The sequence below is a fragment of the Eschrichtius robustus genome, chromosome 17, assembly GCF_028021215.1.
Source record: "Eschrichtius robustus isolate mEscRob2 chromosome 17, mEscRob2.pri, whole genome shotgun sequence".
Lineage (NCBI taxonomy): Eukaryota > Metazoa > Chordata > Mammalia > Artiodactyla > Eschrichtiidae > Eschrichtius > Eschrichtius robustus.
This window is the reverse complement of record NC_090840.1, coordinates 47275399-47298006: the sequence shown is the minus strand read 5'-3', so window position 1 is coordinate 47298006 and position 22608 is coordinate 47275399. Positions and strand designations below refer to the sequence as shown.

Genomic DNA, 22608 nt, shown 5'->3' with positions numbered 1-22608 from the left:
CACGTCTACTGAAAAATTTTTCTCTCTACTGTATCAGCTTTACACATTGGATTCATAGTAATGAAACTGAATTTAAAATATTCTTCAAAGCCAAAAGTATTATGATCATATAAAAGATTACGCTAGGTACCCATACACTCCAGAAGCCCTACCAAAGTGTCTAGGTCCATAAACAAATTGGAATGGTTCATGAGAAGACCTGAAGCCACACATTACAGATTGGGTTCCCCAGAAGGCAGACTGCACCAGAGTTTGGCATGCAGACTGTTTATGCCCTTGGGTTGAACACCTGAGAAAGGGAGGGGAAGGACACATGAAGGAACGGATGGAGAAGTCAAGTTGTAATGCAGCCCAGCAATGGCCTCACCTGACCCCATCGGCAGCCCTAAGACTAAAATGGCTTGCCAGAATTGCCACATATTGGACTGACATAACCAGGCTTTCATACCCTCATATGAATCGGTCACTGGATGTGGACCACTCCAGGACAGGGTGTGACCTTGGATGAATGGCTCTCTGCCAGTGAAACAATCCCTGAAGGGGATGACACTGGAGGCCATCAGCTGAGTGCATTCCCAGAACCTGGGCCAACATCTTCCCTGAAAGAAGAGGTCCCCCAAGGAAACGCTGAAGAGCTGGAGAAGAAACTCAGCCCAGCAAAGAGAAAATCAGGAGAGACATGGAGGCTGTTTCCAAATATGTGATGAGCTCTCACGTGGAAGAGATATTGGGATTTGTCTTCTACGGATAGAACTAGGAACAACTGGTGAGTATCTGCTTACAAGTAGGAAGATTTCACCTCAGAAGTGAGATCTTTCATGTAGAGAGAGCTATCTCAAGGACTGGGATGTGTCAGTAAGGATTTCATGCAGATGTAAAGCAAAGTCTGCATATAGAGCAAATCCAAGAGAGAATATTAAGTTCCTTTCCAACCTTGAGATTCTCTGATTCCAAGAGTCAGAGCAATGCTCATAATACAAAATTGTCACTTATGCATCATTCATAGGCAGCTCTATCAGCCCTTAGGCACAAAAAATCAATATGAAAGTTCTATTTGTCATAGCTACATGAGGAAATAAAGTTGCTCAGCAATAGGAATACTGACTAGTGACTGCAGATACTTCCCAACTTCCAAACACCCAATTCACCAATAAACATCTATGCATCTACCTACATATCTACCTAGGTAGCCAGCTGTCTCTGTCGATGTGTCCACCTATTTATCCTCCACTCTTCTGCAGCAAATGAAACACTCCAAGTATACACATCTCCACCACTGGGCAACAAACCAAGATTTCTCTTGTGACCAGACAGCAGGACATAGCTATCCCAAGGCAGCTCAAAAGCTGCATATCTAAAACCAAGCTCACCTCTCCTTTGCCCACACCCCACTCCAGCCCGTATTCCTTCTACAATCCTTTATTTTGTTAATGTTGGTCTATTAACTCAGACATTCCAAGCCAAAAATGTTGGAGTTCATGAGGTTTAAAGACATACTTGATTATGAAACTGACTTTTCCCATTTACTTATTATATGGACATAAGCAAGTTACATAAACCCCTCTGAGCCTCATTTTTCTCAGTTATATCATTGGGATAATACCTATTTCATTGGGTTGTTTTGCAACAGGAGGGTTCTGTTAGTGAGAAAGGTTACCAGGAACTGGAAGAAGAGGACAAAAAAGAGGGGCTATCAAAGATAACATCATTTCTTTTTTTCCTTTTTTTTTTGCCAAGAATTGGCCCAAAGTCCCTAGATGACAGAGGCAAGTCTCCTCCTCCATCACCCTGTGTTCTCTTACTGACTTTCTCTTACCCTTGTACCTTGTTCTGGTACACCTAATGCTAGAAGATGAATTAAACAATCATTTTCAGCCTCATGTTTATTGGAGATGCATTCGAAATTCCAAACGGCCTACTTTTTGTACAATGGCTGGTAAATTAGCAACTGTTCAAATCTGAAATAATGTAACAAAAAGTCACTTTAAGTAGGTATGTGGCGGCACCTATGGCTTCTAATACTCTCTCCAGGCCCCTATACTAAAGATCAAAGATACACATTTGATCAAAACTCCCCCATCACTTCACATCAGTGTTCCACCAGCCAGCAGGATCCTTTCTTTTTCCATCACAGCACCCGAAAATTGCCCACAACCTTTCATCGGCTGGAATATACAAAGTCTTGATCCTAGGTTTCCTTAACACAGATGCCTCCTGGACATCTCATTTATAATTCTCTATATTCTTATCAAATCTAATATGCACCGTTTCCCTTTTGAAGTTCTCACCACCCATAGCTGAACGCTGATTAATATGCTGGAGTCTCACCATAACTCTATTCATTAAAAGAGGGTCTTGGTCACTGGATGGCTAGATGACTACTCCTTTATAGACTACCATCCTTCTTACTCCCTCCATGTCCCCCTCCAAACCGTCATCCCCAAGAGACCATTGATTTTGTAAGAGTGAAGCACTGTGAGTTTTTTTTTTTTAACATCTTTATTGGTGTATAATTGCTTTACAATGGTGTGTCAGCTTCTGCTCTACAACAAAGTGAATCAGTTATACATATACATATGTTCCCATATCTCTTCCCTCTTGCATCTCCCTCCCTCCCACCCTCCCTATCCCACCCCTCTAGGTGATCACAAAGCACCGAGCTGATCTCCCTGTGCTATGCGGCTGCTTCCCAGTAGCTATCTATTCTAAGTTTGGTAGTGTATATATGTCCATGCCACTCTCTCACTTTGTCACAGCTTACCCTTCCCCCTCCCCATATCCTCAAGTCCATTCTCTAGTAGATCTGTGTCTTTTTATTCCCGTCTTACCACTAGGTTCTTCATGACCTTTTTTTTTTTTCCCTTAGATTCCATATATATGTGTTAGCATACTGTATTTGTTTTTCTCTTTGTCATACAGAGTGAAGTAAGTCAGAAAGCACTGTGAGTTTTAACAGCAGTACTATAACAAAGCCTCAGTGCATCATCCCACAGTTCACAATCACCCTGAGCATCTTTTGCTAACTCATCATGTGAATGGTTGGATGTTCTTCTCAAGCACCGTTAATAATTCTGTGTATGCTGTCTCCTCAGTAGAAAGAGTCTACTTTTGCCTTTCCTTCTTTAGAGGAAAAAAGAATTGTCCCCAGGACTACTAATCTCAAAGTGTGGTAACCATAATTCATTGAATAACAACTCTGTGTTAAAGCTTTCAAGGACAATATCTCACTGAACCCTCCAACAACTCAGTGAGGCATACGAACCCCATTTTGCAGAAGGAAAACCTGAGGCCCAGAGATCCTGAACTGTGCAGGGCAACATCATGGATGACTCAGCCCCAACCTCCTCTGTCCCTGTGTGTCTCTGCTCAGGTTTGCAGTTCTTAGTAGTGGGAGCTGGCAGTCCACCGCAAGCACGAATGTTGGGAGAAGGACCATTCCCAAAAGAAGGAATCCTGGGCGGACACATCTTTCTCAAGTTCTAATTCCTTAACTAGAGGCCCCCTACTTATTCTTAGCTCCTCTACCTACTCTGCTTCAGTATGGTGTACAGATTAAAGTGGAACCTCCAACTACTAGGAACAGCACAGTTGCTTGAGATTTCCCCTTTCTGTGATTTCAATAGTTTCCCGCAAAAAAAAATCAAGCCCAGAGTCTTATTGATCAGTCATAGAGCTAAGGTTTAATCTGCCCACCCCTCACATTTACTAATCCAGTGGGCATGGACAAGTTGCCTAATCTCTTTAAAATTCCCAGTCCCCATCCATAAGATTAGGGGAGAAAAAGTACCCGATTCATAGATTTCTTTGGGAAGAGATGAGAAACCGGACAGGAAAATCCCTGACACATGGTGAACACAAGCTGATGGTTATGATGATTGTTTTGATGGCTCACTTCTATTAGGAACTAATCAAGGTACCTAACTCTTACTCATTGTTCAGAATAAATGGTTTTTCCAAATTACTTAATCTTCTATGTTTTTCTCACCACTCAGGTTAATATATTTGCCTTTTTCAATGCTAAAATAGGTTATTGGCCCTCTGAAAGTAGAATCTTCCTATTTAGTGATGTTCTTAAAACACTATGTCCTATAATGAAAAGCAATGACAAAGTGTAAGACTGCCTTTGACAACAATATCTAAATAGTGTAGAATGTGGTAGCATGATAGAAAAAAAAGCACTGATCTGGAAATCATAAGATGGGGATTCCATACATTCCCTTTTCTGTTGGGATGATACAATATGGAAACCATACCGGGGTGTTTCATAGACTCGAAACCCATAACAATCTTAAATTTCTATCCCAGTTCAACCATTTTATTTTAGTCATTAGCTTCTCCTAGTAGAGAAGGCAAAACTTTTCTTTCATTCATCTATCTATTCATTTTTTCTTTAATTCAAAAAGAATTTTTGAGTGCTTACTATATACACATCAATGAAGTATAGATTTGTGACAAAAGAGAAGCATAAAAAAGACCAATGGAAGTTCTGAAGAGAGAAACATTGCGTAGGGCTGAGATTAACTATCCTAACTGGCAAGACTTTTCTGGGGAGGTGGTATTTGAGCTGGCCCTTGAACAGTATTTGTCATGCAACTGGTGCTCAGTAAATATTTATTAAATAAATTAATGTTACTGAATCATTCAATTAAATAGTGAATTAGAAAGAGTAGAGAAGATTTCAACGGGTGCACGCAGAAAAGGGGTAAGTATGGGGAAGGCAAAGAGACAGGGAAGTGATAAAAAACACATGGGAAAGAGAATCTTCTGGGCTTCCAGAACACAGATTACCTGTGGGAAAAGGTATGACCAGTATAATAGCTTGTAGGTGCAAGGTTTTAAGTGACTGATTTAAGGAGTATTGTCTATTATCTTACAGGAATTAGGGAGCCATTGACTTTTTAAAATAGATGGTAGACAGAGACATACTTAAGGAATAAGCATAAAGGCATACTTGAGGAATATTGGTTGGGTAGCGGTATACCAGACAGATGGAGAGGAGAAAGACCAGAACAGAGATATTAAGATGGCATCTCTATTGTCCACACAATATCCCCTGAAGGATTAAAAAAAAAAAAAGACTGGATCCAGTACCTCGTTTTGCATTGTGTCTTGTGCTCTCATATCCAGGCCCACTTCTTAGGGGCTTATTATGAAAATACACAAATGGTGGTTTATAGTATAAACTCAAAAGTCTTCTGATATAAACAGTGAGGAAAAATAGGAGAAAGTGCTACTTACTAACCTGGTCAGAATAAATTTGGAATGAAATATTGTAATTTTGCAAAGAGATGAGGCATGACTAAGGAAGAACATGCATTAACTGGCCATAATTGCAGCTAAAAATTCACATGACATTAAATTAAGTTAGTTTAACCTTAAATTAAGAGTCAAGATTGTGCATAGAATAATAACGTTCTTCCTCCTATCATATAACTATGATGGCACTTTCCACACATGGCCACACAGTCATCTTAGAACTTTCCGAAGGCAGCTCTTTTGGCAGAGAGGGAAACCACGTCAATCCTTTCCTAAGCTTCCCATTGATTATTATTTAAAATTACCCCATGGTAGCAAAGCCCATAAACAGTTCAAAAGACAACTTCAAAATTCCTTAGCTGCATACTTATTTAGCTATAACATCATTTTTACTGAAAGATTCATGTATAACCAAACATCTAATAACAGGTTAAGTAAATTATAAAATACCCATTTGTTAGAATAACTTAAATAACTTAAAAGATACTAAAAATTTCTATTTCAAGGGGTATTTTGCCTGATGTTAAACAAAAGTTTGATCTGACACCATCTATAAAATATAACTGTATAAAATATTCATAGAAGAAAATACAGGGAAGGACATGCAGCAAGATGTTGACAGCAATTTTCTGAGTTAGTGTGTTTCTGAGTAAAATTTTTTTCATTTTTCTCTTTTTTTTCAAATAAGTAGGTATTAATTTTTTTTAACATCTTTATTGGAGTATAATTGCTTTACAGTGGTGTGTTAGTTTCTGCTTTATAACAAAGTGAATCAGCTATACATATACATATATCCCCATATCCCCTCCCTCTTGCGTCTCCCTCCCACCCTCCCTATCCCACCCCTCTAGGTGGTCACAAAGCACGGAGCAGATCTCCCTGTGCTATTCGGCTGCTTCCCACTAGCTATCTATTTTACACTTGGTAGTATATATTAGTCCATGCCACTCTCTCACTTCGTCCCAGTTTACCCTTCCCCCTCCCCGCGTCCTCAAGTACATTCTCTAAGTCTGCGTCTTCATTCCTGTCCTGCCCCTAGGTTCTTCAGGACTACTTTTTTTTTTTTTTTTAGATTCCATATATATGTGTTAGCATTCAGTAAATAAGTAGGTATTAATTTTATATTAAAATCCAACTTAAACAATAAATGGAGTCCTTCTACCAGGGGCTGCTATTAACTCTAGAAAACAGTGGAGCTGGAACTGGGATTCAAAGAGATTTCTGCAACACAAATATAAAGGTTTGGTTTATGAGACTGTCACAGTGGGTAACACATGGATAGCACTCAATAAATAGTCAATGAATGAGATATAGCATAGAATAACAAGTTGATTTGAGCTATTTCCTTTTATAAAATTTCAGTTGGTTAGCATGATGCCAAGCAAAACACATAATTGGTTATAAAATGTTAATTTCTACCTGATTGTTGTAGCAGAACTGGAGGAGCAAAAGCCTGGGGAAAATCCAGGTGTTCTTCATTAGCTATTTCTTGGCCCTATATTTAAGCTTAAAGTTTTCAAAACACAGACCCAGATACTCTAGTGAAGTTACAACATAGGGAGGTACCTATTTTGGATAGCCTGAACTCCCCCTTTCACCAAGGATTTATACAGTACTTTTTTGTTTTAATTTTTGACATAAATACTTCAATGTTTTAATTGCTTTCCTATCTTCTTAAATAGTACATATGGAACTTTCTTGTAGACTCACCCTTAGGAACATTAGTTACTACATTATCATGTAATATAGTAAGTTCTTCAAGAGATTCTCATACCCCAAATGCTATGATTTTTGAGTTGTGAGATTTGTTTTGTCCTTTACTTGCAGTTTCTAAAATGTGCCTTGCAGTGTCACACTTTTATACTTTTTTACACACATTTTCTCTTTGCCTAGAACACCTCCCAATAAATTCTTGGTCCACCTATTAAATTCCTACTCATCTCTCTCATCTTTCAGTAGCCAGCTTTCCTGACAGCTCAGACTCAGTTATTCCTCTCTGTGTACCTTATACTCCTTGATTGCTATATTAGTTAACCCCAAAACCTAGTGGCTTAAAGCAATACATATTTATTATATCACACAGTTTTTGTGGGTCAAGAATTTGGGAGTGGCTTAGCTCGGTGGTTCTGGCTCAGAGACTCATAACATTGTGAACAAGATGTTGGCCAGGGTTGCAGTCATCTGATGGCTTGACTAGGGGCTGTTGGATCTATGTGCTGGCTAATTTGGGCTGGTTGATAGCAGAAAGCCTCAGTTCTTCACCAAGTGGACCTCTCCCCCAGGCTGCTTGAGTATCCTTACAACATGGCAGCTGGCTTCTCCCAGAGTGAGTGATCCAAGAGAAAGAACAATAAGAAAGCCACATTGCTTTTATGTTCTGATCTCAAACATCACACACCATTATTTCTGCCACATTCTATTCATCAGAAGTAAATCACTAAGTACAGCCTACACATAGGGGAAGAGAGGCCAGCTCGATCTTTTAGAGGGAGATTAAAGAATTTGCGGGAATATTTTTAAACCACCAAGATTGCTCTTATGGCATTATAATTATTCATTTGAACACTTTCATTTTTAGGTTGTTTTTTAGGACATCCTTAAAGCATTTATTTTACCCTAAATAAAACTAGAGATCTGGGCAGTGACTATAGGAAGTTATAGAGTATTCAAACTTTGAATTTTATCTCCCACTTATTAGATGTGTGTCTGATTTCAGTCAAGTTATTTACTCTGAAGCTCAGCTCCCTTGTCTTTAAAGTGGGAATCGTAATCATCAGCCCTGTTGTTAGGATGAAGTGGGATAATACAGGTGAGAGTCCACTGCAAACTGCAAGGTACTGTATGATCACATTAGTACTGAACCAGCCAGGATGCAGTCAGTACTGCAAGCCCTGTGTTAGCGGAGTCTGGCTTCCAGAATTTACCGCCTAGTTTACTTATCAGCCACCATGCAAGGGCCCCTTTATCGCCTCTCCTCTCCTCTCTGCCTCAGAATATCTCCAAGCTTATAACACAGAGTTTTGCACATAGTAGCTAATCAATAAGCATTTGTTGTTGTTCACTATGATGCTGACAGTTGTCCTAGTTTTCTTTTCATTTAGGGTAAAACAGAGGAAACTTTTTAAATAGCAGTATTTCACAAACTAGAATAGAAAGTTACTAAGAAGTACAGGATAATGAATTGTTAAGAAAGAGTACACATTCTGGGAAGGGACAGTCTTGAGTTAAACTCTGCCACTCAGAAGCTTTGTGAATTCTATGAACTCTTTAAGCCTGTTTCTTCATCTGTAACATGGGGATAACAGCACTGATTATTTGACAAGGTCATAATGAAGATCAAAGGAGAGAATACATGAGAAGCATCCAGAATACTGCCTGTCACATAGTAAGTACTCCATTAATGTGTGTTATTATTCATCATATGATTATGATTATTATGAAATGGCTCCATCATTAATACGGGAAAGGTGTTCAAACCCATGAACGATGGCATCCTCCTGCTTGCAAGTCCCATTTTGCACACTAAGATGACACTGAGTCCAGGAAAGAGTACTCTTTAAGGCTTGCCTTGCCTACCTGGGTGGCTATCTAAAACAGCCTGTCTGGCTTGAGCTATTTCCATTTGCTGTCTTCATGAGCCCGGAGGCATGCACAGCTATGAGCACATTTCAGAAATTTGAAAAATAAACAATGAAATGTCTCATGCTTGCCACACATGTATTTTTCCTACCATGATTTAGGTTGGCTGGTTCTAAACCATAAAAAGTTTAAAATAAGAAAGAAAAAAAAGAATGAAATTTGCCAGTTTAAAACTCTAACGCCAGCCCCCAAAACTTTCCAACTCAAGGTTAAGATGTGAACCAATGTTCCAATATGTTCATGAAAGATTTAATAATTACTTTGCTTATGAAAGTTTAAACAGCTGCTTAAGTGAGTAAAAAGGCTCCCACCCAGGCAGAATAACTTGCTGTACCCATTAAGAAGGTTTTACAAATCATCAGACTACATATTCAGATGAAAGGAAAGCCGCATTTGCTGCACAGCCTCTAACTATTCAATTATGTATGGAATGAGTTTGTCCACCAGGTCAATCAGGTTTTGTTTATTCCTTCAGCAGGACTCTTGACAGCATCAGTGTCAAGGCAGTTTCCAAAGGGATTGCCGAGCTTTTCAATAATGTATTTTTAAGAACACATATACACGAACTAGGCCATGAATTTTTCTTTAGGTTACTTTACAGCTCAGTTCCATGAATACAGAGTTCATTATCAAATGGATTGGGAAATTATAGGAGGTCACATCACATTCCTTAAAAGAAGAATAACGTTACTCTTTGGGCTTTCATATGCATTACTCCTTCTCCTTGGAATATTCCCCATCCCAACTCCATCCCTGTAACTTTTAGCAGGTTAACTCTTCATGGATAACTACTCGTGCTGTGGGAATAAGTTGGATCTCTCCAGAAAGCCTTCCTTGGCCTCCCTGACCAGGATGGTTATCCCCATCATACCACTTTGCTACCATATTATGGCACTTACCACCTGTTACTGCAGTTACTTGTTTAACTGCCTGTCTCTACCATGAAACCCCAAGTGCTGTGAGGGCAAATTAATATACCAGCATATGGTAGGAGCTCAGTAAATTCCTGTAGAATTAATGAATAAATTCTCCAAATCACCCAAACTGCACTTTTTCTTCTTTTTCTCCTTCTATCCAAACTTTAACAACTCTTGCCAATTTTATTTCCGAAATGCTTCCTGAATCCTTCTCATCTTTTCCAACACTATTTCAGCTGTCTCAGTTCAATCTCAGCTAATCTCCTGGCTGAATTTCAGTTTTGCCCTATGAATATATACAGTGGGTAGAGTGAACCAAAACAAAAAATCCACTGCTAACCCAACCTTTCAGTGATTCCCTGCTGTCAAAGGACAAAGGACAAAGCCCGGCCCTTCAAGTGGCATGCCAGGCCTCTGTGGTCAGTACCTCCTGATGCGCCCCTCCTATTTCTCAATTCCTTACTTTTGCATAAGCTCTCCCCTCTCCAAAGAAGGCTAATATTTATTGAGGGTCAGAGAGGCAAAATAACCTATCAACATAAGATAAGAAGCAGGATTTGAATTCTACAGGCTATGTTTCTAACCAGTGTTGTGCTGCCCACCCAGTGCTATTGCTATAACCCTAGTGCCTGACACACACCCCACACTCCATAAATGTGTATTGAATGAATGAATGAAGAGTTGGGGGGAAAAAAGAATATAAAAAACACCAAAATATAAACTATCCAGTGGATCTTATGCCTCTTTTCTCCTGTTTCTCAGAAAGTTTGGGGAATATTGCAAAACGACCTCTTAAAGATTTCCAGTGCACATTAGCACATTAAAGGCTAAGAAGTGCCTCAAAAAATGGCATTTGTTTAACTTTTTTCAATAGAAGAGTTCCTAACTGTATTTGAACAGAGAATTAAAAAAAAAAAAAAAAAAAGGAAAGAAAGAAAAGAACACCTACCAACACCCCTACTCTGTGAAAGAGTGAGAGGGCTCCCATCTAAGAGTATACAGTGTGCACCGCCAGTCTCATGATAATCTCCAAGTATTTTTTGTTAATAATGGAATTTTCAGGATGGAAATGACCTTTGAGCTTTTCCAAAGTCCCCCATTCTATAGTTGAAGGATTAAGTGGCCCAAGGTCACTCAGCTTATTTGTGGCAGAAATAAAACTGGAACCAAGGCCTGTCAACACCCACCCAGTGGGCCCTTTCCATCACTCCACACCAGTGATTCTCAATGTGCAGTGACCTCTGTCCCTCAGGGGACGTTTGGCAATGCCTGGAGACATCTTTGATGGTCACGGCTGTGGGGAATAAGGGAGAGGCGGGGGATACTGCTAAATATTCTACAGTGTACATGATAACCTCCCACAACAAAGAATTATCTGGCCCCAAATATCAATAGTGATGATGTGGAGAAACCCTGCCCCACACTAAACAAAAGAAACAGCAAACTCTCCGGTGAACAGACTAGAGCTTCCATTTCAATGTTTCCCACTAGCCTGCAGAGTGCTGCATTATATTTGAAATAATACTGGCATATGAAACTGAAATTGTTCTTTGAATCCCTGAAAATAACTGCTGTTGGAAAAAGGCTTAGATAAAAAAAAAAAAACAATTCCCCTCATCAAGGCTTTAGGAAAATGGGTTTGGATATTATCAACCAAAAAAAAAAAAAAAAAAAAATCCAAAACACTCTTCTTTTCCATACAATTCCCTCAGAAGAATTCTTGAATATATTAACATTTTAAAAATATTGCATTTGCTAAGCAAGACCTCAGAATAAGGCCCAGGAAATCACTGAGGAGCAATAGCAATGGGCCAGCCCTAAAGCCAGCATGAGAGACTCTGTTCTCAGTGAGACTCTCTCCCACAGGTGCCCTGTACCCCTGGGTCCCAGGTAATTTCCCCTCTTGTCAGGTCAGTTTGAGCACAGCCCTCCTTCTGTGTTCGCTTGTTTGTTTGAGTGAGAGACCCTGGAAGCATCATAAGCTAAGCCTGGGAAAGGACTATCTAGGGTAACGTCAGGATGGGGCCCCAGCTACGCTGGGGGCTACACGGAGGATGCCCACAGGCAGCCCCTGCTTTCCAAGAAAGGAAATGAAGCCAGCGCTACCTCAACCCTCCAGCTGCTGCAGCCCGAGAACGCCTCTGTTTTCACTCTTGGGAGTGCCTCCTGAGAGTTTCCTCACTGGGTTAATGTGCCATAGTTCCGTAAGATGTCATCACTGGGGAAGCTGGTCAAAGGATACACCCAAGCTTTCTGCACTATTTTTGCAACTTCTTGGGAGCCTAAAATTATTTCCAAATAAAAAGTGTTTTTTAAATGATGTGATTGGTAGTAGATCTATTTTGGCTTTGTTTGTGGTCCTTTGCTAAAACAGAAAACACCTGGTTACCTGATTGGTGACGGTGAAGGTGTATGCACAGGGGCACAGGGGAAGAGGGCATCATAAAGTGTCACTAACACCGAAGAAGTGCTGCATCCGTCAGACCCTCTTCCAAAGGGACAAGGAGCTAAAGAGAAATGAGACCCAAATTGGACTTGATGGAGAGAGGATGAGTAGGAGGAATGGACCAAGCACCGGTGGGTTTCCCAGGTAACAACCCTCATGGGTGCTCTAACGAAGCTGTGAGACAACAAGGGACAGTATATTTGAGAGTTCTTCGTGCCTAGGAAAGCGATATCAGAGGAAAAAGCACAAGAGAAAGACACAAGTAATGACTTAGTAGGGTTAGCACGACTTGAATCCTGAATCAGCAAAATCCCACAGATTTAAACGCTATCCATCCAGCTAAAGTGAGCCCAGGCACAATGGAGTATCTTTGAGGTAGAAAGAAATGGGAGTCAGGAAATCTGGAGTCACATTCCAGATGTGTCCTATCAGGCATTTGTTGTGTCTCCTTGGTCAGGTCACTCAGATTCAGTTTCCTCATCTGAAAGTCAGGGAATTGGTACTAAATTGCTAAGATCCTTACCTGTCTGTCTCTGCCTGTCTAAGACTATTCTAGGAGGTAGGATACCCTCCATTGATTTAATAAAAAATAAAACCTATTCACGGATGGCAACAAGTTTCCTATAAATTTTCCAATGCAAATTAGCTCTTTAATAAATGGTAGTAGAATAAGATGGCAATTTTAGTGCCAGGGAGGATCAGCTCAGAAGTCAAAGAACTCTCGTTCCCACCCTCTCAGACTCATTCTCAACCATGGATGGGCCTCACAGATACAATGATTTCCCAGGGAAAAAGCTGTCTGAGAGAAAGGAGTTGCAAAGCCTAACGTCAGGGCTTCCAGAGGCCTGCTTTCCCCCAGTGAAATGCACCCCCTCTAAGTGTTCAAGGTCTGCTGAATCCTGCACAACATGCCCAAATCACAGAGGAGCAGTTTCAGAAGAGGTGGAGAGAGAATTCCATGCCTGGAGGAGCCAGCTCGTGGGGTTTTAGGAAGAGGGTAGGATTTATGTCTATAATACCCTTATTCTGCCTTTTCACATATTGAAACCCAATAAAGTATTTGTATGATTGGCATTTTTTAAAAGCCTGTGGTTAATTCAGTCAAGGCTTATGTCTGGATTATGGCAGTAGGGTTCTGAAATATGTTAATGCTTCGTTAATCACATATTCACTTTTCCAGAGCTGAAATTCACCACATGTTGTCCATGGATCTCAGGCCAAATCAGAAGGATTCTTTATGTGTTAACTGCTTCCCTTTCATCAAGGTGCTGTGCATGTAAGGGGTTGTGCTGGGTGTCACCACCGAAGATATCAGCCACTGCCTGAGCATTAGCTCACTTTCAAGTCACCCAGGACGCTCGGCTGCAGGAGGAATAATGGTGATTTCAACATATCCTCTTCACTTTTATTTTTACATTAAAAAAATTTTTTTAATTAATTTTTATTGGAGTACAGTTGCTTTACAATGTTGTGTTAGTTTCTTGCTGTACAGCACAGTGAATCAGTCATACGTATACACATATGCACTCTTTTTTAGATTTCCTTCCCATTTAGGGTACCACAGAGCACCGAGTAGAGTTCCCTGTGCTATACAGTCTGTTCTAATTAGTTATCTATTTTATATATAGTAGTGTATATATGTCAGTCCCAATCTCTCAATTCATCCCATCCCCCCTTTCCCCCTTGGCAACCGTAAGTTTGTTGTCTACATCTGTGACTCTATTTCTGCTTTGCAAATAAGTTTATCTCTACCATTTTTCTAGATTCCACATATAAGTGATATTATACAATATTTGTTGTTCTCTTTCTGACTTACTTCACTCTGTATGACAGTCTCTAGGCCCATCCACGTCTCTGCAAATGTCACTATATCATTGCTTTTTATGGCTAATATTCCACTGTATATATGTACCACACCTTCTTTATCCACTCCTCTGTTGATGGACATTTAGGTGCTTCCATGTCCTGGCTATTGTAAATAGTGCTGCAGTGAACATCAGGGTGCATGCATCCTTTTGAATTATGGTTTTCTCTGGCTATATGCCTAAGAGTGGGATTGCTGGGTTCCTCTTCATTTTTAGAAATAATTTCCACTGCATCTAGTTTGCTCAGCATTATTCAGCACTATTCTTTAGTATAAAAAGGAGCAAGGTAGCAAGGACGTGTCAGGGATGAGTTAGTCAACCTAAACTATCAAGACCAACGTTTATGTCATTCAGCATACTTATAATTAAAAATAAAGTTGAATGATTTTAGAAAAGTTTGTCAGAGTTTAGGAGAGCTGAACTCACTCACTAGCCAATGAAAGAATGGGTCTTTCAGTTGGTACTGAATCTCCATCATACGCTCCTTTCCCTCTTTCTTTATTCTAATTTTCTGCTCATTTATAAATTGTACTATATTATTTAATCATAACTGCCTCCTATTTAACCCCCCCAAACGCCCCCCTTCATGGTCTCTTTTCTTCCGTCTTCTTCACCTCTGGTCACTTGCCTCAGCATTTACCTAGATCATAACCTTTATCTTATAGGGAACAGGAGAGGGGACCTGACAGCATGGAAACACCATTTTGAGATCGGTGTTTTAAAAGATAACTGAACTGCACTGCAAAAGTGCAGAAGCAGAAAGAGAACAGAAGGAAAGAAAGTCAGGAGGGAAATAGCAAGGGCCTGAGTTACAACAGTAATGACAGTAAAGACAAGACAGGAACAGATTTCCTTTTTTTTTTTTTTTAAATAGGCTGAAAGTAGACTGAATAGGATATGGTTCCTGACTGTAGAACAGTAACAAAGAGGAGAGAATGAAAAACAACTTGAAGTTTCTGAATGTGCTGATAGGTAAATATGGTTCCTTTAACAGAGACAAGAAACCAAGGCGAGGTGTTAGGTGTGAGGGAGTTGATGGACTCGAGTTTAGCCATACAGAGCTGCATTCATGGGTGATGTCCAAAGGGCCTATGGACAACCAATGTTCCAGATGGGCAGGAAAACTTCTGGATTTAAAGAGAATAGAGATTAAGAAAATCTTCCACTTGTTTTCTTCCTTTATTCTTCTCTTCATTTTACTGAATTAAAATATGCATTGAGAAGCTACTGCACGCCAAGTTCTGGGATAGGCATTAGGGAAAAAGAGAAAAGAAGGTAAACAGAATGCTCAGGGCATCTGCAAGTTCTGGTGGGAGATGACAGCATAACAATGGCATAAAATGGTGGGGATGAGGGGAGGGTTCCCAGAGGAGGCTTTATCAGGGATGGACGGTGCTTACTAAGGTTCATTAACTCACCTCACACCTGGAGGGGAGAACACACGCTTTCCACTTCCCTTCATGGTCTAGACATGCCCTGTGGTTCCAGGCAGGCTGTAAGGCAGATTCCCCCCCCAAACACAAACACATGGACTTCACTTCACTGCACTCACCCATGTTCCTTCCGGGCAAGTGATGTTGCAACTTCTTTGTGGGAGACCTTTTGTTAATCTTCTATCTTTTACACGTAGGCAACAAGGTATTTATAACTAACTCTTGGAATGCTGTGCAATGTTATGATAGAGGTAAAAATTTAATCCTGATTCCTGGGACAGCTCTGAAATTGTCCATCACTCTCCCGGAGAAGGCGCTACCCCCATCGAATACAGAGGTTGAAGCATCTTGACAGAGATTAGGGTGCTTAAGATTCAGTCCAGCCCCACAATTCCTCCCCTAGGCACTTACCCAAGGAGGAATGAAAACATACGGCCATAGGAAGACTTTTATACAAGAATGTTCACAGACACTTTATTCATAACAGTCAAAAACTAGAAACCACCCAAATGTCCATCGTCACCGGTGAATGGATAAACACACTGTGAAATGTGTCTCGGGCTGCAGCAGCTGGAGGGTTGAGGTGGTGCTGTGAAATATTACCCAGCAGTATAAAGGAATGGACAGCAGATACAGCAACACAGATAAACCTCAAAAGCATTACGCTGAGTGAGAGAAGCCAGCCCGAAAGACTCCACTTACATGATTCCCCCGATATGAAATTCTAGAGAAGAAAAAGCTATAGTTCCAGAAAGCAGAGCAGTGGTGCCCAGGGGACAGGGGAGTAGAGGAGGAGATGGACTGCAAAGGGGCACAAGGGAACATCTGGGGTGATGAAAACACTCTCTGCTATGACTGTGCTTACATTACTGGATTACATTTTTCAACACTCATCGAATTGTACTCTTAAATTTGGTAAGTTTATTTTATGTAAATTATACCTCAATAAAACTGATTAGAAAAACAGTCATGCAGGGCTGAGGAGGAGGGCCGAGCACGCTCAGCTGGAAGATGCCAGCGGTTCCCGGGAAGCTCTGAGCCAGCACTACCTCAACCCTGCAGCTGCTGCAGCCCGAGAACGCCTCTGTTTTAATGCTTTGACCTCAGACCGGGACACCCACTGGCTGTTTCCGATTAAGGTTCCAATAACTCACTCTCACCTTGCCACCCACCCTTAGGCCAGAATCAGCCTGCTCATCCAGACAACTGATAATATATCATCCTAACCTCCTCCCACCCTGGACTAGGGATTACACTCTAAGGGTTCTGACTACTCAGTATCTGAAACGTGGACTCTTGGCTCTTCTGTTGTTCTCGGTTTCCTAAAGAGACAAGGGGCTGGGCTTATTTGTTTTCTCAACATTTAGAACTACAGTTTCTCTACACTGTCTGACTCTCCATGGTCCTACTGAGATCTTGTTTCTCCATTATCCCTGCGGCCGTAACCCCAGGGCTGATGCATGCCCAGGTCCAGGGAGCAGGTCATTTAGGAAGGGAGAAAAGGGTCCCAAAATGTAAAATGCATCTTTACTGCAGCGCATCCCTTTAAGTGTGAGAGAGGCCCTGAGTCAGGACACATGCAGAAGGACTGTTTCTCCATTACTATGTGCCTGTTCCTTCATCCCACTGACGTTCTTAAACAAAATACAAGTCTGAACTGCCCAAACAGCTATATTTTTAAGTGCTATTTTCAGAATTTCAATAACTACTAATAAAGAAGGTTTGTACCAGAAACCTTATGAAAACCATCTTTTGTACACTTGATGTCATGGGAAGTAAACTGACATGACATTCAATGAGTGCATGTGATGCGACAAACACTAGAGTAGGAGGCTATCAGATATGCATTATCTAGTCTAGCCCTCATAGTAATCCTGTTCCTTACATACACCATCCCCTTCTTTGTAGATAAATTCTCTAAGACTTAGAGAATAAGTAACTTGCTGAAGTCATTTAAGCTTTGGCTAGTATACAGTTTGAATAACACATCTAAGACTATTTGAAGTTTCCAAAAAAAAAAAAAACAAACCCTCTAAAGATTTCACATAAACTGTGGTCTACAGCTTGGATTAATATTCACAAGGTCCTGGGTTTGAGTCCTTTCTCAGCCATTTACTAGCTGTATGGACCTTAGGCAAGTGAGTTTCCTTTAGGTTAATTTCCTCACCTGCAAAATGAAGAAAATAGACTTACTTCACAGAGCTTTGAAAGGATGAAGGAAGATAAGTCAAACGATAAGCATGCTATCAACTATTGGTATGATCTCAAATGCCAAGCTGGCTCCAAATGGAAGAAATACAACACATATGGACAAATACTGCCCTCAACTATTCGGAGTTGAATTTCCACACAGTGGATCATATTCTGCCCTTCAGTTAGTCCTGCCCTTCTTTGGTCAAAGTAGTAAACTTTTGAAGGAAAAAAAAAAAGTGTCTGCCTTTAAGGAGTCGATGAAGACCATCTCTGCAGACTCATTCTCTCTTTCCTAAACTGTCTCTAAAAACTAAAACTTGACCACAACACCTTATTCCCAGACAGCCCATCCCTTGCCTTCACTCACCTGCTCCGGATACTTGCTACCAATGATCTCTGCTACAGTGTTGAAGGAATCAGCATCTGGGTAGTTCTTTGCCCCCATCTTCAGCTGAATGACAATTCTGCTCCCACGAGAAGCCATTCTTGACATCATCTCTGCATCTTCCACCGTAATACAAGCTGTTGGGATCTTTGGCACACCATCCTGGTATTCCTGAATACCTGTGTGAGGGCTTGAGAAAAGAAGCCACCAGGTTACCTTGAAAGTGGAAATGGACCAAAAGTATTTTTTAAAAGACTTTCACTGATCTTTGTTTTCATGTGAGGAAGGGAAAGGGTGGGCAATATTGGTTTACTTGCTTTTGATGTGAATGTAATTTTTCTTTTTGATAAAAATAACTTAGAAACTTCAATTTAATAATAATTTCATTGAAAACATTACATGAAGTTTATTACTTCATTACATGAAGTTTAGGCTGCAGACTAGAAGGCCCACACGTCTGGAAGAAAACTGGCCCAGGTACAACCAGCTCTCTGGTCACTGACTGGCTCGAGAGCTACTCTCTTCCCACCCAAACACAGAGGTCTGCATATGTGGCCCTGCATAGGGGTAGAACACTGTGTACGAAAACCATAGAACAACATCTGGGGAAATGTTTGGATTCCCAGGAAGAAAAGTGCCAGATAAACCCAGGTCTGTGATTTCACTGCCACAAGAAAAAGAAAACTATTATGATTTTGGCATTAAGGGGGAAATACCACCCCAAATGGTCAAGTTTTTTCAGCTAATTTCCAGATGCTTCTTACATCACTAGAAACACTTGTAATTGACGTTGATATTAATCTACTATTGATTCAACCTCTCCCCATGCTAATTGAGTTTATCAAATTCACTTTCTAAAACTGTTCTTTCAAACTGTCCCCTTTTACCTCTGAGGTGAAACTCCAAACCACACCACCACAACTCGCTCAGGATCACAGCTTCTGAGCGCTCACCATATCCCATCAGTCTGTTCCCGTCTTCTGTGGAAGCACAAGCTAACAGCCTCCCTTTCCAAATTAAGTTTTCCTTTTGTACTTCCATACTCGTTTCAGGTTGTCTCATATTCAGAGAAAAGCCTTTTTTCCTCCTTTGAGCCATAACACATTTCTCTCCTGTACAAGTGACTCCAATCTGCATGTGCATAAACACAATGATCCAGTCTTATCACTGGTTTCTCGGTGTGACTGTTATTGCTGTGACCGTGTATCAGGTGACTATTTACTGACTTAGAGAAACTGCATGACAAAGTGATTAAGAATACAGGTTCTGGAGCAAGACTGTCTGGGTTCAAATCTGGGCTGTGCTACTTACTGCTAATTGGCCTTGGGCAAGTTACACGTCTTTGCTTCAGGGGCTTCAGCTATGATTGGCGATGGTAATTATAATACCTATTTCATAGTTATTTTGCAAATTTAGTTAACTTATACAAATAAATAACTTACCCTGGAACATAGTAAGCCCTTAATAAATGTTAAATATGTATTATACTAACTTATCTATTACATTAACCCCACAGAGAGAGAGTGTGTAATCTCAAGTCCTTAGACTTAGACCATCTAAATACATCCTTTATGGACATTTCTTAACTGCTGACTGAAAATTATATTCTTCATTAGAGAGGGACAAATGACTTATCAATTCAAAACTTATAAAACAGAAACCCTGAATCTGAATCCCTGTTCTGGAATATGCCTAATCCACTCTAACTTCCGGTTTAGGGTAGGCTATGGAGTCACATAACCTAGGTCAAATCCTGGCTCTACTATTCTCCACCTGTCTGACACCAAGCAACGTAGATTACCTCTCTGTTTCTGAGTTTCCACATCTGAAAAGTAGAGAATAATATTAGCATTGACCTCATAAGATTGCTATGAGGAATATAAGAGATAGTATATATAAAGGATTTTAAAGTGCTTGGCATATAGGAATTACTTAGCAAACATTAGTTGTTATTATTATTTCTTCAGTGTTAATTTTCCCCACTGAGTTGGTAGAGTGGTTAATGACCAAAAGTATTTTGAAACATGTAGGAAGACAATCTAAATATTTATTATTCATATTACCTTACGTGATGTCTAGGATTCAACAAACTCTCCTTGTTCTCAGGCTCTCTGACTCAAAAGGAGGTCAGTGTAACACCTCTCAATAGGCTCTTTTAAATAATGCTTCTAAACAAATTGGTACTAATAAGTTACAGGTAAGACTTCTTAATTTGGGGACAGTGAATCAGGCATACACCAATGGCTCCACTGAGGAAAATGGCATTTTCCAACTGTGGTTCTGAATTCAAGATATAAAAAGCTTCTAATTTGTTTCTACAATTAAGCATGTTCTCCAGTGGTTGAGTATTCAGCATTGTTCAGTAGAAGTAGGCAGAGTGAAGACTCAACAGTTCTATTTAGAGTCCTGTATTTTTACTGTCAATTGCCCTACAGGAGATGATCACCATAAACATCACCTTCCTGGCCCCACTTACAAGCCCCACTTGCATTTAACAATAGCAAATGGTAAACTACAAAGGAAGCCATAAAAAATCAAAACAAGAACATTTAAAGATTAATACCAATCCTTCACAAAGTCTTCGAAAAAATACAAGAGGAGGGAACACTTTCCAACTCATTCTACAAGGCCACTATTAATAAGAACAAAACTAGACAAAGACAGCACAAGAAAAGAAAACTATAGACCAATATCTCTTATGAATATAAATGCAAAAAAACAAAATCAACAAAATACAAACAAATTGATACAGTAACATATGAAAAGAATTTTACACCATCACCAAGTGGTATTTATTCCAGAAATGCAAGGTTAATTTAACATCAAAAAATCAATCAGTGTAGTGTATTATAATAATATAATAAAGGACAAAAACCACGTGATCATCTCGATAGATGCTGACGAAGTCTTTGACAAAATCTAACGCTCCTTCATAATAAAAACACTCAACAAACTTTGAATGGGAGGGAACTTCCTCAACCTAATAAAAGGTATCTATGAAAAACCCACAGCTAACGTCATACATAGTGGTAGAAGACTGAATATTTTTCCCCTGAGATCAGAAACAAGGCTAGGATGTCTGCTCTGCCTACTTCTATTCAATGTTGTACTGGAGGTTCGAGCCAGGAAAATCAGACAAGAAAAAGAAATAAAAGAAATGAAGGTTGGAAACAGAAGTAAAACTATCTCTGTCCACAAATGGTCACGTATATAGAAAATCCTAAGGAATCCACATGCACACACACAAAAAACTATTAGAACTAATTAACAAGCTCAGCAAAGTTGCAGGATACAATATCGATACACAAAAATCAATTGCACAGCAGTAATAAACAATACAGTGTAGTAGCAACACAGCAGCAATGAACAATCTGAAAATTAAGTAACAATTGCATTTTCATTAGCAACAAAAAGAATAAAATACTACAAATAAATTTAACAAAAGAAGTGCAAGGGGCTTCCCTGGTGGCACAGTGGTTGAGAATCTGCCTGCCAATGCAGGGGACACGGGTTCGAGCCCTGGTCTGGGAAGATCCCACATGCCGCGGAGCAACTAGGCCCGTGAGCCACAATTACTTACTGAGCCTGCGCGTCTGGAGCCTGTGCTCCGCAACAAGAGAGGCCGCGACAGTGAGAGGCCCGCGCACCGCGATGAAGAGGGGCCCCCGCTCGCCGCAACTGGAGAAAGCCCTCACGCAGAAACGAAGACCCAACACAGCCAAAAATAAATAAATAAAATAAAGAATTATAAAAAAAAAAAAAAAAAAGGAGCTTCCTTCTTAAAAAAAAAAAAAGTGCAAGATTCGTACAATGAAAACTACAAAATGTTGTTTAATTAAAGAAGATCCTAATGTACTGAAAAGTGCCCCATGTTTATGGATTATTAGACTTTACATTCTTAAGATGGTAATGCTCCCCAAATTGATTTACAGATTCCGTGCAATTCTTCTCAAAATTCCACCTGCCTTTTTTGAAGAAATTTACAAGCTGATTCTAAAATTCATATGGAAAAGGAAGGGACTTAAAATAACCAACACAAGTTGAAAAAGTAGAACAAAATTGGTGGACTCACACTTCTAAATTTAAAAACATACTACACATCGATAGTAATTACAAAAGTGGTACTGGTATAAGGATAGACACATAGATCAATAAAATAGAATTGAGAATACAGAAATAAAGTTTATAAGATTGGTCAATTCATTTTCAACGAGGGGGCCAAGATAATTCAATGGGGATAAAACAGTGTTTCCACAAATGGTGCTGGGGCCAACCAGATACCCACATGAAAAAGAATGAAGTCGCACCCCTACATCACACACAAAAAAATTCAAAATGAATCACAGACCTAAATGTAAACTGGCACACATACGTTTATAGCACTACTCAGAATAGTCCAAAGGTGGAAACAACCCTAATGTCCATCAACTGATGAGTAGATAAACAAATCTGGTATATCTATACAATGGAATAG

At 40.0% G+C, this 22608-nt stretch overlaps 1 protein-coding gene across 2 annotated transcripts in view; it reads right to left on the bottom strand.

Moving 5' to 3' along the window:
• Window positions 1-22608, bottom strand: part of CPQ (carboxypeptidase Q) — a 501828-nt gene that overhangs the window by 251321 nt on the left and 227899 nt on the right. For both annotated transcript variants that reach the window (XR_011070696.1, XM_068525552.1), the window contains exon 4: window positions 18117-18324. Coding sequence is in view for 1 of the 2 variants with exons in the window: in XM_068525552.1 (XP_068381653.1) it covers window positions 18117-18324 (208 nt within the window). In the remaining variant the exon portion in view is untranslated. The remainder of the gene's footprint in view (window positions 1-18116; window positions 18325-22608) is intronic.